General features: G+C 38.3%; 1 protein-coding gene and 1 long non-coding RNA gene across 3 annotated transcripts in view; both read right to left on the bottom strand.

The window, feature by feature from the left end:
• The window catches only part of BLTP3A (bridge-like lipid transfer protein family member 3A), a 73348-nt gene that overhangs the window by 41478 nt on the left and 14471 nt on the right, over positions 1 to 17399 (bottom strand). For both annotated transcript variants that reach the window (XM_086706643.1, XM_086706642.1), the window contains 3 exons: positions 2395 to 2557; positions 2255 to 2293; positions 1458 to 1549 (listed from right to left, as the gene is read on the bottom strand). In XM_086706643.1, coding sequence (XP_086562769.1) covers positions 1458 to 1525 — 68 coding nt within the window. In that variant the 5' untranslated portion in view covers positions 1526 to 1549; positions 2255 to 2293; positions 2395 to 2557. The remainder of the gene's footprint in view (positions 1 to 1457; positions 1550 to 2254; positions 2294 to 2394; positions 2558 to 17399) is intronic.
• On the bottom strand, positions 8032 to 17217 carry LOC147580899 (uncharacterized). The gene is made up of 2 exons (XR_015251185.1): positions 14780 to 17217; positions 8032 to 13993 (listed from the first exon to the last, which is right to left on the bottom strand). It is a non-coding gene; the product is annotated as an uncharacterized LOC147580899 (long non-coding RNA).

Here is a 17399-nt window from a genome sequence, read left to right as displayed (position 1 = left end):
TTGTTTGGGTGATTAAAATGTTCTAAAATTGATTGTGGTTATAGTTGTACAACCTGGTGTAAATTCTAAAAACAATTGAACTATACACTACAAATGGATGAATTCTATGGTATGTGAATTATATTTCGATAAGATGGTTTTTAAAATATGTTGGAAGGGGCACCTGGGTGGCTCAGTCAGTTAAGCTTCCGGCTCTTGGTTTAGGCTCAGGTCATGATCTCATGGTTTGTGGGTTTGAGCCCGGCGTTGGGCTCCACACTGCCAGCATGGCGCTTGCCTGCAATTCTTGCTTCCTCTGTCTCTCTGCCCCTCCCCGGCTCGCTCTCTCTCTCTCTCTCTCTCTCTCTCAAAATAAATAAATAAATTTAAAAAAATAGAGTTAAAATATGCTGGAAAAATACTAAGTGACTCATGAACAAGGTCATTTATTGCTGCACTATTTGTAACAGCAAGAAAACTAGAAATAATTCAAATATCTATCAATAGAGAACAGGCTATAGAAACTATGATGCCTCCTGAAAATATTTTGAGTATTCTGTAGATTCAAAAACAAATGGGGGGGGCGGGGGGTGCCTGGCTGGCTCAGATGGCAGAACATGCAACTCTTGATCTTGGGTCATGAATTCAAGCCCCACACTGGACATAAAGCCTACTTAAAAAAAAAAAAAAAAAAGGAATAAGGAATGTTGCTCTATATACTTCTATAGACTGATCTCCAGGATATGTTTTTAAAAGAAAAAACAATGTGGAAAGTGTTTATGGTATGCAGTATTTTATGTAAGAAAGGGGACAACACAAACATACACACGTATAACATATCTTGTTTTATGGTTTTAACTTTGGTACTTTAACTTTTTATTTTATATAATTAAAAAATAAATTTAAAAACAATTTAAAAATTTTAAACAAACTGATATAAAATTCCTGGAAGACAGCATAAGAGAAAACCTCGATGACCTTAGGTACAGCAATGACTTTATTTATTTTTTGGAAGAGTTCAAGTGGGGAAGGAGAAGAGAGAGGGGGACAGGGGATCCAAAGTGGGCTCTGTGCTGACAGGTTGACAGCAGCAAGCCCGATGTGGGGCTCAAACTCACAAACTGTGAGATCAATGACCTGAGCCGAAGTCAGATGCTCAACCAACTGAACCACTCAGGTGCCCCAAAAAGGTTGTTTTTTAAATGTTTATTTATTTGTTTTTGGGAGAGAGCGAGAAAGCGGGGGAGGGGCAGAGAGAGGGGTAGAAAAAAAGGGGGTGGGGAGAGTCTCTGCTATCAGCGCAGAGACCAACGGGGGGCTTGAACTCACTAACCGTGAGATCATGACTTGAGCCAAAACCAAGAGTCAGACACTCAACCAACTGAGCTATCCAGGTACCCCAAAAGCTTTTGTTTTTTAGTAAAAGTTGATATGGAACAGTTAATATATTGGAAATAATGGGGCCATTAGCAACTAACCTCTGTCCTGAAGCGAGGGCAATGGGAGACTGTCCATTGGGGGGCCGAGGCTCCTCACATGTCTTCATCTCCACCTCTACCTTATCCAGACACTGAAATAAAAGCCACGAAGAGCTAAGCATCTGCACAAAAACCCACACAGCACACGCTGAGGATTACCCATCTCTATACTCTAATGCCTAGTTGAGTGCTGTGCCCACAGTGGGCACACATTAAATGTCTGTCGAATGAATGAACAAACTGAAATACAAAGACAGGCCTCATCTTCCCTCTTCCATGTCCATTAGCAGCAGAACTCCATGACAAGTATGGGATTAGCTCATAGCAGAAAACTAAAACATAAATCCAAGTTACAGAGATTACTATTCCTGGAGATTCCACTCTTTGAGTAAAGGCATGCATGGATCAGGGCTTTCACTTATGAAGGGCTTTCAGTTGATAATCACCCGATAGTCAACATCAACTACATTTCTCATTCTTCCTCTGTCAGGATTCCAAAGGAAATGTAAAAGTAGAACCTGGGTAGCAAATTTGTTATAAAAAACAAAAAGCAAAACAAGCAACTCAGGACTCCTGGGTCTTGTGTCTCAATGCTAACATTATACCTCATAGCAATACCAGAATAAGCCCAGACAGTAGTCACTCTGTCTGAGAGAGAAGCTGACAAGCCAGAAAGAGCAATCATCACTCCCAAAAAAGATAGCCTATCAGGACTCCTCCCCATCTTCTCTCAGATCTTTTAAAACCTGACCCCAGTCATCCCCATGTGATTACTTGCAATCAAGAAAAGCCATTACCAAGCATATGGGATGTGTCTTCAACTTTGTCCACTGGATCTGAAAGAAGAAAGCAAAGACTCAGGGCTGTGGGAGCTGTCCCTCAATAAAGCATGCCTGTTGGCCAAGGACAGCAACAGCACTCTGACCCCCATTCTCACCCGGATGGAGGCCCTGTTGCAGTAGACCCGAGTGATGGCTAACCAGGTGGGCAGCTCCAGCACATTCTGTAGAACCTCTTCATCTAGCTCCAGGTTCGTCAGCTGACCCTCCCCTTTCAGAGTGCTCAAATTGATTTTGTCTGGGGAAAGATTCTTGGTGAACCTGAAAAGAGTAAAAATAAGAACCTATTATTTCTATGGAAATCCACTAAATGGGCATTATAGCCAATAACGTTTTTTAGTTTGGAGAAAAGAGAAAGTTACAGAACAAATGTTGACTAATGACCACACTGTCTCTGTGCCAAGTAAGATGTTAGGTGAGACCTATCATTCTACTCACGATTGTATCACCTTTTTACTCAAGTGATTCTGGAGAAATGGCTATAGCAGTGGCAATATAGACTTTTGATATTTCTGAATCCCCACATAAAAACAGAGCAACTAGATAGCAACACCAGAAGCCCACGGATAACACTTATAACAAAACTAGAAGACAAAGCAGCCTCATAAACCCCCACATAAAGCAAGAGGGAAAAAGCATCAATAGCCACAAGACATATGTGCTATAAGCAGCTGTGAAAATCAACATGAAAGCAATAAGTCATCTGACAAACCAAAGAACAGAAGAACTACAAGATAACCAAGTTTTAAATGAAAAACAACGTGGGCCAATTTGATCATAGCAGTTGAAATTAGTGGGGTGTAGTCAACTGCAAGGGGTCCCCAGTGAGGTCCAAAGGACCTGGAGCAGGCTAGCCCTATAAACTCAGGAAACTAATCAAGGTTCCTTCCTAGGACACAGCACCCATGTTGAAAAGAAACTGTTGGGAGAGGAATCCAAACTGAGCAAGACAGGGAAAACAAATGAAGAAAAGAGATTGTACAAACAAAAGTGGGGGGGGGGGCTAGGTGGAGAGTAGACAGACCAGGATATCTCAGAAAGCAAATTATATTTCTAACACTACTTGAAACAGACGAGGGAGCTCTATGAAGTTAGAATGTGAGACGGGGGCACCTGGGTGGCTCAGTCGGTTAAGCGTCCAACTCTTGATTTTGGCTCAGGTTGTGGTTGGTGGGATCATGCTGCAGGTCAGGCTTTGCGGTGACAGCACAAAGCCTGCTTGGGATTCTCTCTCTCTGCCCCTTCTTCCCCACCCCCATCTCAAAAATAAACTTCTTTTTAAAAAATGGTAAATTTAAAAAAAAAATGTGAAATGGTAATAGGCTAATTGTTGGCTTGTTAAGTATAGTCAAATGAAACCCCAGACCCTTACACATCCCTTTACTCATGTGACAAAAGAACAACCCCCTCACCTATAGTCCTGCCAAAGTAAATGAACCTAAATCTCATCATGCTACTAGGTCCAGTTGCGAATTTGCAGGAAATACAGAGGACAGAGAAAAAACGCTGAACTGCACCATAAGCGTGCAATCAGCAAAATACAGACCATAGGAAACTCTACAGGTCAAGTGGCCTGGACATAATTCACACAGGCCAGTCTTCTCATTATTCCATGCTCACTGTCTCCAGTCTGCTCACGTGTTCTTGCCACCCCTTTCCTGGAGCATCATTATCACAGGCTGCCATGCCAGGCCCAATGCAAGACTTCTCACTGAGGCTTTCCTTCCCCAACTGCTGCAACTCACATTAAACTTTTTTTTTCTACATCTCTAGAATCTGTTACACACATTTAAGTCATAATCATGGAGGGTCTTAGGATGTTCTCTAATTCTCCCATATGTAACCACCCCTGTGTAATTAGATGTGAAGACTTGTGAGGTCAGAGGCTTAGTCTTAGCCATCCCTCCTAATCAAAATGGTTACCTGACATACGCACATACCTCTCAGCTAACTATCCTGCTGCCTAACTACTCCCAGTTCCCTTCTCATCTTTTTGGTTAGATCAATTTAAGGGCAGTTCCTCACAGCATATCCCTCTCTCCTGTATGACAAACTGTCTAGATGAATCTCATCCCTGTAATTCTCACTGCTGCTGCCTCTCAGAGTCACTATTTTCCACCTCAATAATAAATTGTATCTTGCCCTCCATCCATAACTACACTTGGCCCTTATACATATTAGATGCTAATAACTGACTTCAGAGTTACATATTATTTACCAACTTTTATTTGTTCACATACATCCTTTCCTTTTACTAAGGTCTATTTTAGTGTTTTTGGTTTTCCTTGGACTATATTATCATGATGTGCATGAGTTTTATCTTCACAATTTTTTTTTCTACAGTGCCTAAAATGGTACTATGTAAAAAGACTCTTTAACAATTTTTAAATGATAGTTAAAAATTTTTAGAAATTTATAAACATGCAAAAAAAAAAGTACTATATGACAATTAGAGATTCATAGGAATCAATGGCATGATAACAAATTCAAGGAAACTGCTTACCTGTGGGACAGGGGAGGGGTCCACAGGAAGCTGCAACTATATAAATACTTATTTCTCACATTCTGTATAAATACGTATTTCTCACATTGGGAAGTGACTGTATGGGAGGTGAACGTATGGCTATATTACTCTTTATATATTTTTGTATGGCAAATATTTCATAGTAATTCTTTCTAAGATTTCTATCAATTACCTATTGTATGTACTTACTGTTTGAAGCGCTACTCCTCCATGGGTCTCTCACACTCCTACATGTCTTGCTGAGTATACCAAAAACACATGATCCTGACCACTCTTTACCCGGGCCACTTCTCAGGATTGGGTTTGCAAAGATCAGCTTTGAGGGATGAAGTAATGTGCCCCACACTAGGACAAAGAGCAGGCTTGCTTACCACTTACTTCAGTGTTCCATTCCTATAAAATATGTACAAGCATCCATCTGGGTCTGTTTGTGTCACTCCCATGGGACATGAGGGAATAAGGGGGAACTAATGCAAACATTTGCTTATGCTGCTTGCAGGGCTGTGAGTAATAAAGTCCTCTATCTCTGATCTAGGAGTCTCATGTGTTCTGTCAGCATCCATAAACTACAACAAGCTAATTATTAGCTTTTAAATAGGGTAAAATAAAATTCTATACCCTTACACATACTTTTACTGATTTTAATTCACAAAAAATGTTTAGTCAACATTTACTGGGTATGAACGAATGTTAGTCTCTGAACGCAAAAGACAAGCTTTCTACAATGGCTCCTATCATCTGAAAACTAACTTGCTACAGAGGGAAAGAGAATTTCTCTTTTCCTTCAAGGAATGGCTACCTATAAGGAAATAGGACTGGGGTGTGAAAGAAAAAAAGAACATCTTAAACACTTCCACTACATAAAACAAGAATAACAACAACTGAAACTAAAGGAAGATATACAGTGCATGCCCCTTAGGGACTTGGAGGAAACACAGCCCTGTGGGAAGGAAAGAACACAGAAACAGAACTTAACATTATTTGTAACCACTAGATACAGGCAGGCTTTCTTTTTCAAGTCCTTTATATTTAAATAAGATACTACAATTATTTTTTCCTAGCAACACTTCCTCTACTCTTAAGTATTCAGGAAAGCCACATCAGCTCAGAAATTGGAGTGAGTAACCCTTCAGAAGTATTAGTCTTAAAGATAAGAATTTTTGAAGATAAAAAAAAATTAGTTTTAAAGACTATAACTGTACATGTCCTCTTTTCCCCAGATTGTGATAAGACCCCACCTCTCTGCCTCAACTGAGAATCATAGTAGGTGTGAGACACTGTCAGAGATGGGAGTCAGGACCCCTTCAATATGCAGGAGAGAACAGGCTGAGAGTCACTAAGATAAGCTATTTCCCTTATGATAAAAATCTCTCTAAAAACAGGAGGAACATACTTTGAATAAAATGAAACAACCACAGTCAACAATGAGTTACACACATGCTAACGTTGACATTCTCAAAGTGGTTACACTGAACAGGCAACCTGTACCTAATTTCTACATTGTGTTCTATGCAAAATCTAACTCCATTTACAGCTCCATATAAAAAAATACATGTCATTTTTCCAGTCGTGAATAAAAAAGTATGAGACTTGTGTTACATTTCACCCTAACTTTGCCAGGATTTAGGGCAATTGTGTCTCAAACTATGGTCCTGTGATCACATGGGTAGAATCACCATGGTGTATGTTTATTTTAACATGTAGATTATTGGGCCACACTCCAGATATGCTGATTCACAATGGGGAGGGGAGTAAGGAATCAGCATTTTACAAACTCAGGGTGATTCTTCTGTTCTCTAAAGTTTGAGAATGGTTTAATTTGAATGGTTTAACAGTTAATCAGTTAAAGTGATTGAAGGCAGGGAAAATGAGAGGTTCAAGATAGAAAAGAGATGCATAAATCCATTCTTCCAGAACAGAGAAGTTTTTAAATTCTATTCTTATCATGGCTTGGTGTTTAAGAGCACAGGCTTGAGGGTTAGACTTGGGCTCAAAATCTGGCTCTCTCACTAATGCTGTGACTTTAGGCAAACTGTTCAACCAACTTCACAGGACTGGTGGAATTAACAGAGCTAACTAACATACACTAAATATCCGGCATTTGTTAAGTGCTCAATAAAAAGTAATCAGTGTTATTTGTGGATTCCACTGCTGCCTTTAGAAAAGGATTACATTATTATCTTAAAAAATAGATTCAGGAGGCCTGGATTATAATCCTAGGGTTCAAGCTGTCTTCAAGAGACAACCCCTCAGGTCTCTTTCTAGCTCAATGTATCCCCCTCCATTCCCAGTATGCCTATTTCTATCCTTTCCACCAGGCGTCTACAAATTGAAATCTGAACAAGGTTAAAACTGAATTAATGTTCCTCAGAAAGCCTTTCCAGAGTCCCCACTCTGGCTCCAAGAATAGATTTTCATCCTTTGTCCCTCCAGTACTACTGGGTCACAAGAGAACTGAGGACATGGAACAAAGTTATCAATTAATCTAGTCAAAATCAAGCTTGTAAAGGCAAGACCAACCAATTGAAAACAACAGGTGTATAGGTGGTAATCAGCAGAGTTCTATGAACTTTGTAGCCATGTCATCTGGCAAATGACAGCACTGACTTCTTCAGGGAAGTTCTATAGAGAACCCTGTGCTCATTTTATCCTGATAGTAACCAGGTGGACTTATCTTGGAAATGACTACAAGTGTATGAACATCAGGCAGCCAGGACTAGAGACTAATCTCAGTGAGGACTGGTCATCAGACTCTCGGCATACTGCCCTCGTCAACAGCACCAACACAGAGGAAAAACGGGAAAAGCACAAAACCCAGAAGAACCTGTCTTCCTAGATGAGGCCCCAGAGGAAAAGTGATCACTCATATTTCCAGGTAGGGTACAGAAGAATAAGCAAGTGAGAGGATAAACTTCCTTTTGTTATATAATTTTGGTTATCAGAGAATCAATCTACAGAGATTACATGCAGGTCTGCTGGACCACCAATGGCTGTTCTCCCCTAAGAGTAATAATAAATTTGTCAATTTACTTTTATGATTCAACAAAAAGTGGGTATCACCTTATTAGCTTCTCAAAAAAGGCAGTAAGAATTCCTCAACTGATTTTGACTGCATTTTACAGTAATAACAAAGAATAGGTAAAATGGTAATCCACGAGGCCGGTTGTGGAGGATTGCGGAGGTTTGCTCAAACAAGGAAACCAGATCTGAATCTGATCTGAAGCCACTTTATTCAGTATCTGTGTTCCTAACTGAGGATGATATCTCTGATTCCAGGGTTGCTGAAAAGGCTAATGGAAGCCTTCTATTCCACTTTAAGTATGTGGGGAAACATTTTCTGGCCATCTGTTACTGCTACAGAGCATAGAAGCTAAGATGAAATCAAGTTGGAAAAGATCTTGATCAGGTTTCATTTCTGCCAGAGGATTGCAATCTGCCAAAGAGACAACAGAGAAAAATTCTCAGATATCTTTGTGAAAATGTACCACAATGTTAGAAGTGAGAATTCTTAGATTTTTAGATTCACAGAATTTCAGAGTAGAAGGCATCTTAAATAATCATTCAGACCAAATCTATAATTTGCAAATGGCCAGAAAGTTAAATGACTTGCCCAAGAGTCATAGCTAGCCAGTGGTTAACCTGGGACTAAGTAAATGGCAGAAAAGAGACTTAACTCAGCATTCGTTCAACTCTCCCACTACCCTGTACCCTGTAATTCAGTACTTTTATTGCTGATAACACAGTCAATAAGTTGCAATAATCAGTCTGCTTGAGGTCCCAAAGAAATCGAAACCCCACAAAAGCAAATATGCCTGCAAATATGCTTTGCTTCCTTCACTATTTTTTTCCACTAAGGTGATCACAGCCCAGGCCTTGGTTTCTAAGCTTCCTAAGCAAATCCATACCAAAGTATTTTCACTGCTCAGCCACACCACAGGCATGACTTTCAGCAAAAATATAATACATCAAGCTGTGGACCCCTAAATCATCTAAACAAAATATCTCAATCATTGAAGTAGCTAACATTAGTCCACTCTAGACCACGTGATAGAATATACCATTCAATCTTAGAGGTTTGTCCTAATAGGTTTTACTCCCAAAACTGCTACATGAACGGATATATGCTTTTCTTAGAAGAAAATTCTCTCTCCTTCTGGATTTTTGTTTCCAATATTGGGTTTTTTAATTGTTTTTGTGTTATTTAAGGTGCAATTTATATACAGTAGCTTATTTTTTTTAATTTATTTTGAGTGGGGGGAGGGGAGAGGCACAGAGAGAGAGAGAGAGAGGGAAAGAGAGAGAATCCCAAGCAGGCTCCATGCTCTCAGCGCAGAGCCCAACATGGGGCTCAAACTCACAAACCAGAAGATCATAACCTGAGCCAAGCTCAAAAGTCAGATGCTTAACCGACTGAGCCACCCAGGTGCCCCTACAGTAGCTTATTTCTGAACTTTCTATTTTGTTCCACTGGTCTACTTATCCTTATGCCAATACCACACTGGCCATATTATGGTAGGTTCATTTTAAGTCTTAAAAGTAGTATAAATTTCATTTTGCTTTTTCGCCCCAAGATTATTTTAGTCATTCTAGGTCTTTTACACTTCCATACAAATTTTTAAGTCAGCCTGCCAATTTCTGTAGGATGGAGGAAAAAAACACCTGTTGAAATTCTGATTGGGACTGCATAGCTCAACTGGGGGAGATCTGACATATTAGCAAAGATGAGTCAGTGTATCCTTGAAGACGGTATATAACCAAGGGATGGCATATTTATTTGGGTCGTCTTTAACTTCTCCAGGCAACATTTTCTAGTTTTCAGGTATACACCTTTTTTTCAATTTATGTGTGTATTTTATATTTTTGAATTATAAAGGAAACTTTAAAATTTTTTCTAGTTGTTTGCTGCTAGAAGATAGAAGTTTTTTCATATTGATTTTGGTTTTTTAAAAAGATTTTTTTAAGTAGTCTTTACACCCAACATGGAGCTCAAGCTTACTCTGAGATCAAGAGTCCCACACTCCACCAACTGAGCCAGCCAGGTGCCACTGTATTTGACTTTATATCCTACAACCTTACTAAATTCAATTATTCGCTCTAATGGTTGTTTTGTAGGTTCTTTAGGATTTTCTATGTAAACAATTATATCTGTGGAATAGAGACAGCTTTACTTTTTCATTTCCGATCTCTGTGAAAACTGGTATTTATATATTGTTCCTATACGTTGCTAGTATAGTTCTAATACTAGCTAGTACTAATACTTGCTAGCAAGTTCTAATACTTGCTAGTCCTATACTTGCTAGTATAGTTCTAATAACTAGTTCTAATAACTTTCTAGTTATTAGAACTTACTAGTTCTAATAACTTTTTTTAAGAGGCCGAAAGAGTCCTACAAAGACATTCACATAGTCTGCAATATCTTTGTCAGTTTTCTGTTACCAAGATTATGATAGACATATTAAACAAGATGGGAAGTGCTTTCCTTCTCTATTTCCCAAAATAATTTGTGTTAAATGGGTTCTATTTCTTACTTAAGTGTTCAACACAAATCATCAATAAAACTATCTGGACCTGGAGTTTTCTTTGTAAAATAAAGTTTTGATAACAAATGCAATTTCGTTAATAGACATTGGGCTACTCAGATACTCTATTTCATGTTCAATTCTGCTAAGTTACGTTTTTCAAATAATTATGTGCACTTCATCTAAATTGTTGAGTTTTTTAACAACAGATATGAATAATCCGTTAATACCTTTTAACACTTGTAAGATCTATATCCCCTCTTTCAACCCTGATAGTATTCATGATTTCTTTTTCTTGGTCAGTTTCACTAACAGTTAATTTTAATGATCTTTAAACAAAAAAAAAAACTTTTGTCTTTATTAATTTTCTCTATTTTGTCCTATATTCAATGTCAGTGATTTCTACTGTTTTTCCTTTATTCTACTTACTTGGGTTTATTACGTTCATCATTTTCTAGCATCTTAAGTTGGAAACCTCATTCACTGATTTTTAAACTTTTCTCTAATATAAGCATTTAAACCTATATGTTTCCTACTATTCACTTTATTTGCTACATCCCACAAGTTTTGATATGGTGAATTTCATTGCCAACTAGCTAACATTTTCTAATCTCTTTTACAAAATGTTTTCTTTCACCATGAGTTATTTAGAAATGTATTTTAAATATTCCAAATTTGCAGGACTTTTCTAGTGATCTTATTTTTTATTGATTTTTAACTTAATGCCATTGTAGTTAGAGAATATACTATGTAAGTTTTCAATATTTTGAAATTTGTTGAGACATATTTTATAGTTTAATGTATGGTCTATGTTGGTAAACATTTCCTGTGCACCTGAAAAGAATATTGTTGTTCTCCAGTTGTGTTATGTATAGTGTTCTATAAATGTCAATTAGGCAAGGCAATGCATAAAGTTATTCAGATCTTCTATATCTATATTGGTATTTTTCAAGTTGTTCTATCAACTACGGAGGGAGGAGTATTAAAAACATCCAACTATAATTGTTGGGGCGCCTGGGTGGCTCAGTCAGTTGAGCGTCCGACTTCAGCTCAGGTCATAATCTCACGGTTTGTGGGTTCGAGCTCCGCATCGGACTCTGTGCTGACAGCTCAGAGCCTGGAGCCTGCTTGGGATTCTGTGTCTCCCTCTCTCTCTGCTCCTCCCCTGCTCACACTCTGTCTCTCTCTCAAAAATGAATAAATATTAAAAAAAAATTTTTTTTAATCCAACTATAATTATGGATTTGCCTTTTTCAGCTTTTGTTTGGTTTTGCTTCATGTGTATTGAAGCTATTTTATTAGGTTCATATACATTAATGATTGTGTCTTTTTTTTTTTAGTTTATTTATTTTGACAGAGAGAGAGAGACAGAGAGAGAAGAGGAGGGGCAGAGAGAGAAGGAGAGAGTGAATCCCAAGCAGGCTCCAAGCCAACACAGGGCTCAATCTCACGAACTGTGAAATCATGACCTAAGCTGAAATCAAGAGTCGACACTTAACTGAGCCAGTTTTTCTGATGAAATGATTGTGTCTTTCTGATGAAATTATCCTTTTACTGTGAAATGTTTATCTCTGTAATTTTTTTTTATTTGAGAGAGAGATTGAGCAGGGGAAGGGCAAGAGGGGAAGGGGGAGGGGGCAGGGAGAGATAAAGATCTTAAGCAGACTCCACATTCAGCGTGAGCCCAATACAGGGCTCGATTCCATGACCCTGGGATCATGACCTGTGCCAAAATCAAGAGTTGGACACTCAACCGACTGAGCTACCCAGGCACCCCTCTTATTTCTAGTAGTAATCTTTGTCTTGAAGTCTATTTTGTCTGATGATAATATAGCCACTCCAGCATTCTTGTGCTTACTGTTCACATGGTGTACCTTTTTTCATCCTCTCACTTTCAATCTATTTGTGTCTATCCCTTTTTTATCCAGTCTGACAACCTGTACTGTTAATTTGGAGTGGTCAATCCATTTACACTTAATGTAATTATTGATATTGGTTGATTTTGGTTTAGCATTCAATTTGTTTCATCTGGTTTTTGTTCCTCTATTCCTCCTTCCCTGCCCTCTTTTTAGGTTAACCTAATTATCTTTAGTATTTCATTGTAATTTTATGGGATTTTTAGCTAAACCTCCTTACCTATGTGTGACTACTCTAGGGACACACAATGTAAACGTATCACGATCTACTTACAGTTAACATTATACTACTTTAAGTAAAAATTTAAGAACCTTTGCAACAAAATAGTTCATTTACTGTCCTTCACCTTGTGGACCATAGTTGTCATATAGATTACATATACAACAGTCCCCCTTTATCCACGAGGGATACGTCCCCAGTCAATGCCTGAAATTGCAAACAGTACTGAATCCTATATATACTACCTTTTTTTTTCTATTAAAACATAACTATGACAAAGTTTATAAATTAGGCAAGTAAGAGATTAACAATAATAATAAAATAGAACAATTATAATATACTGCAATAAAAATTATGTGTATGTGGTTTCTCTCAAAATAGCTCATTTTACTGTACTCACCCTTCTTCTTCTTGTGTTGATATAAAATGATAAAATGCCTACCTGATGAGTTGAAGTGAGGTGACTGATGTAAGTACTAAGACACAGCATCAGCTTACTAGTGACCTTCTGATGATATGTCAGAAGGAGGATCATCTGCTATGGACTGCAGTTGACCACAGGTAACTGAAACCATGGAAAGCAAAACTGTGGATAAGGGAGGACTACCATACATATGGTACAGACCCATAAGACAGTGTTAAACAGTCTTGTCTATTACAGAAATAGTCTTGTGCATCTACATTTCCAGTGTTCTTCTTCACTCTTTCTTATAGATCCAAATTTCCATCTGGTATCATTTCTCTTCAACCTGAAGAACTTTCTTCAGTATCTCTTATAGTACTGCTAGGATTCTGTTTTCCTTAGTCTAAAAATGCCTTTACTTTCCACTTTTAAAAAACATTTAAGCTGGATATGTAATTTTAGGTTGAGAACTTCTTTCAGCATTTAAAGATATCAGTCCATTGTATTCTTGCCACTGCTGTTATTGATGGGAAGTCAGCCATTAATTTCTATCATTGTTCTCCTTTATGTGAGAAGTCATTTTCCTCTGGCTGCTCTCATTTTCTCTTTATCTTTAATTTTCAGCAACATGACTGTGATGTGCCTGGAGTAATTTTCTTTATATCTATCCTACTTAGGATTGACTGAGATTCTCGGATTTTATAAATCTGTTTTTCACCAAACTTGAAACTTTTAGCCACTATTTCTTTTTTAATAACAGCTCTATTGAAATAGAATTCACATACCATAGACACATTCATTTAAAATGTACAATTGACTGGGGGCGCCTGGGTGGCTCAGGTGGTTAAACGTCTGACTTCGGCTCAGGTCATGATCTCATGACTCATGGGTTTGAGCCCCACGTCGGGCTCTGTGCTGACAGCTTGGAGCCTGCAGCCTGCTTCAGATTCTGTGTCTCCCTCTGTCTGTCCTTTCCCTGCTCTCTCTTTCAGAAATAAATAAACATTAAAAAAAATTAAATGTACGATTGAATGATTTTTAGTATACTCACAGAGTTGTGCAATCATAAGCTTAATCCATTTTAGAACATTTTCATTACCCTCTTCCAAAAACACCTGTACCGGGAAATACAAATCAAAACCACACTCAGGTATCACCTCACGCCAGTCAGAGTGGCCAAAATGAACAAATCAGGAGACTATAGATGCTGGAGAGGATGTGGAGAAACGGGGACCCTTTTGCACTGTTGGTGGGAATGCAAATTGGTGCAGCCGCTCTGGAAAGCAGTGTGGAGGTTCCTCAGAAAATTAAAAATAGACCTACCCTATGACCCAGCAATAGCACTGCTAGGAATTTATCCAAGGGACACAGGAGTACTGATGCATAGGGGCACTTGAACCCCAATGTTCATAGCAGCACTCTCAACAATAGCCAAATTATGGAAAGAGCCTAAATGTCCATCAACTGATGAATGGATAAAGAAATTGTGGTTTATATACACAATGGAATACTACGTGGCAATGAGAAAAAATGAAATATGGCCTTTTGTAGCAACGTGGATGGAACTGGAGAGTGTGATGCTAAGTGAAATAAGCCATACAGAGAAAGACAGATACCATATGGTTTCACTCTTATGTGGATCCTGAGAAACTTAACAGGAACCCATGGGGGAGGGGAAGGAAAAAAAAAAGAGGTTAGAGTGGGAGAGAGCCAAAGCATAAGAGACTGTTGAGAACTGAGAACAAACTAAGGGTTGATGGGGGGTGGGAGGGAGGAGAGGGTGGGTGATGGGTATTGAGGAGGGCACCTTTTGGGATGAGCACTGGGTGTTGTAAGGAAACCAATTTGACAATAAATTTCATATATAAATTTAAAAAAAACAAAAAACAAAACAAAAACACCTGTACCCTTCAGCTATCATCTCCACTCTCCTTATTCCCCCTAACCTGGTAACCATTATCTATTTTGTCTCTATAGATTTGCCTATTCTGGACATTTAACATAAATGGAATTACATAATATGTGGTCTCTTGTGACTAGCTTCTTTCACTTAGCATATTTTCAAAGTTCATCCATGTTGTAACAGGAATCAGCACTTCTTTCCTCTTTATGGTCAAAAATATTCCATTATACAGATATACCATCTATATAATGTTTTATCATTATTGTTTATCATCATTTATCATTCATCAGTTGATGGGACATTTGGGTTGTTTCCCCTTTTGAGACATTGTGAATAATACCACTATGAACATGCAAGTACAAGTTTTTATGTGGACATACGCTTTTATTTGTTGGGTATACAAGTAGGAGTGGAATTGCTGTGTAAAATGGTAACTCTGATACTTCTTGAGGAGGTGCCAGACTGTTTTCCAAAGTGGCTGCACCATTTTACAGTCCTACCAGCAGTGTTTGAGAGTTCCTATTGTTCCATATCCTCACCAACATTTGTTATTATTTCTCCACATTTTCACCAACACTGTAATTAGCTTTTTAATTACAGTCATCCTGTAGCCATTGTGATTTTGATCTGCATTTCCTTGATGGCTGATAATGTTGAGTATCTCATGTGTTTGTGGCCATTTATGCATCTTCCTTAAAGAAATGTCTATACAGATCCTTTGCTTGTTTTTAAATTGGGTTGTCTTTTGTTTACTTGTCAGCTATTATTTCTGCAAATATTTTTGTCTTGTTTTAATTACTGCAGCATAAACCACTCCAAACCTACTGCCATAAAACAGCAAGCATCTTATTAAGCTCACAGATTTATGCATCAGAAATTCATTCAAGGGATAACTGGGAAAGCTTTACTCTGATTCAAGAATTCTGGGGCTTCATCTGGGATGCCATGAATGGCTGGGAGCTGGGATCACCTAGAAGTGAGTGGCTTCTTCACTCACATGGTTGGCTCCTGGACTGGAATGTCTCAAAGACCAGCTCAGCAAGGACTGTTAACTGAAGCACCTACACGTGGTTGCTCTGTGTAGCTTGGATGTCACTTCCAACCCGATTCTATTGGCCAAGAAAAGAACACGTATGATGGTAGATATTGTTGCAGCCATCTTTGGAAAATACAATCTGCCACATGTCTTCTCTCTCCTTGCCTTCTAGGACTCCAAATACAAACATATTAATACTGTCTCACAGTCCCTGAGGCTGTTTTTGTTTTTCAATCTTTTTTCTCTTTTCTTCAGAGTGGATAATTCCTGTCTATTTTCAAGTTCACCGACCCTTTCTTTAGCCATCTCCAATCTGCTGTTAAGCATATCCAATTAATTTTTCATTTTAGGTATTGTACTTTTAAGTTTAGATTTTACATTTAGTTCTTTTTATAGTTCCCACTTCTCTGCTGAGATTCTCCATCTGTTCACTTATTATTACCAAGTTTGTTTAATGTCCTTGTCTGATAATTTCAACATCTGAGTCATCTTGGGGTCAATTTCTATTGACTGCTATTCTCAACGAGTCACATTTTCCTTCACTGCACATCTAGTCATTTATTATTGTATACTGAACATTATTGAGATTCTAAATCCTGTCAATCTTCCTCTGAAGAGTGAATTTTGTTCTAGTGGGAAATTCACTTGTCTAGATTCATACTCCAAACTCTGTCACCCCCATAAGAGGCAGCAGCTAAATCTCAGCTCAATTCTTTCAGCTAACTATTGCCTTTTCTAGGCTTCATGAAACCTTTCCCCATGCATATCAAGGATTTGGACAGAATTTAAAAGCAGACTGTAGGGCTCCCTCTTCTGTTACTCTCTCCTTTTTGAGATTTCTCCCCTCATTTCCCAGCCCCTCTTATAGTCCTGAACTCTATTCTCTGACTCCCCAAGCTAGTAAAACCATAGATTTTTGCTTGAGTTCTAGCCACCGCCCACCATGCAAACTGGGGAGTATCCTCAGGCAAAAAAGATTTATGAGAAACCTACCCAGTACAGTTCCCATCTTTCAAATTTTCTGTCAATTTCTGCCTGATTTGGTCACTCTCCAATGTGTTTAAATAGTTGTGTGTTTTTTTTTAATATACTGTCCAGAGTTCATAATTGTTATCTGAGAAAAAGCTAAGTCAACATAAGATACTGCTATAGCATTAGAAGAAACCTTTTATACTAGATCTCATTGGTATTATATCCTCCCCAAAAGGCAACCATGATTTGAGTTACCGAAAACACATATGACCAGATGTGCACAAATGTGCCTCTCAAAACAGTGTGATAAATGGTAATAGATAAATCATCCTCTTAGTGATTGCTTATCATAAAAAATTGAAATATAAAAAATATAAAGAAAAAAGGAAAAGGTATAAAAGGAAAAAATAAGTTTCTAATACACACACACACACACACACACACACACACACACACACACACACTGACTGAGCTCACCAGGTGACCCAAGTCAGTCTTCTAGGACTGAATACTTGCAATCTGGCCCACTAGCAAGGATCCAGGCATGTTACATATGGACTCCTCATCTAATTGACTGTTAACATATTTGAGTACCACCTGGAATTATGGC

This window comes from Puma concolor, chromosome B2, assembly GCF_028749965.1.
Source record: "Puma concolor isolate L17-30 chromosome B2, mPumCon1.1.hap2, whole genome shotgun sequence".
In the NCBI taxonomy this organism is placed as follows: Eukaryota; Metazoa; Chordata; class Mammalia; order Carnivora; family Felidae; genus Puma; species Puma concolor.
The sequence above is the reverse complement of the archived record's forward strand: the minus strand, read 5'-3'. Positions and strand labels throughout refer to the sequence as shown.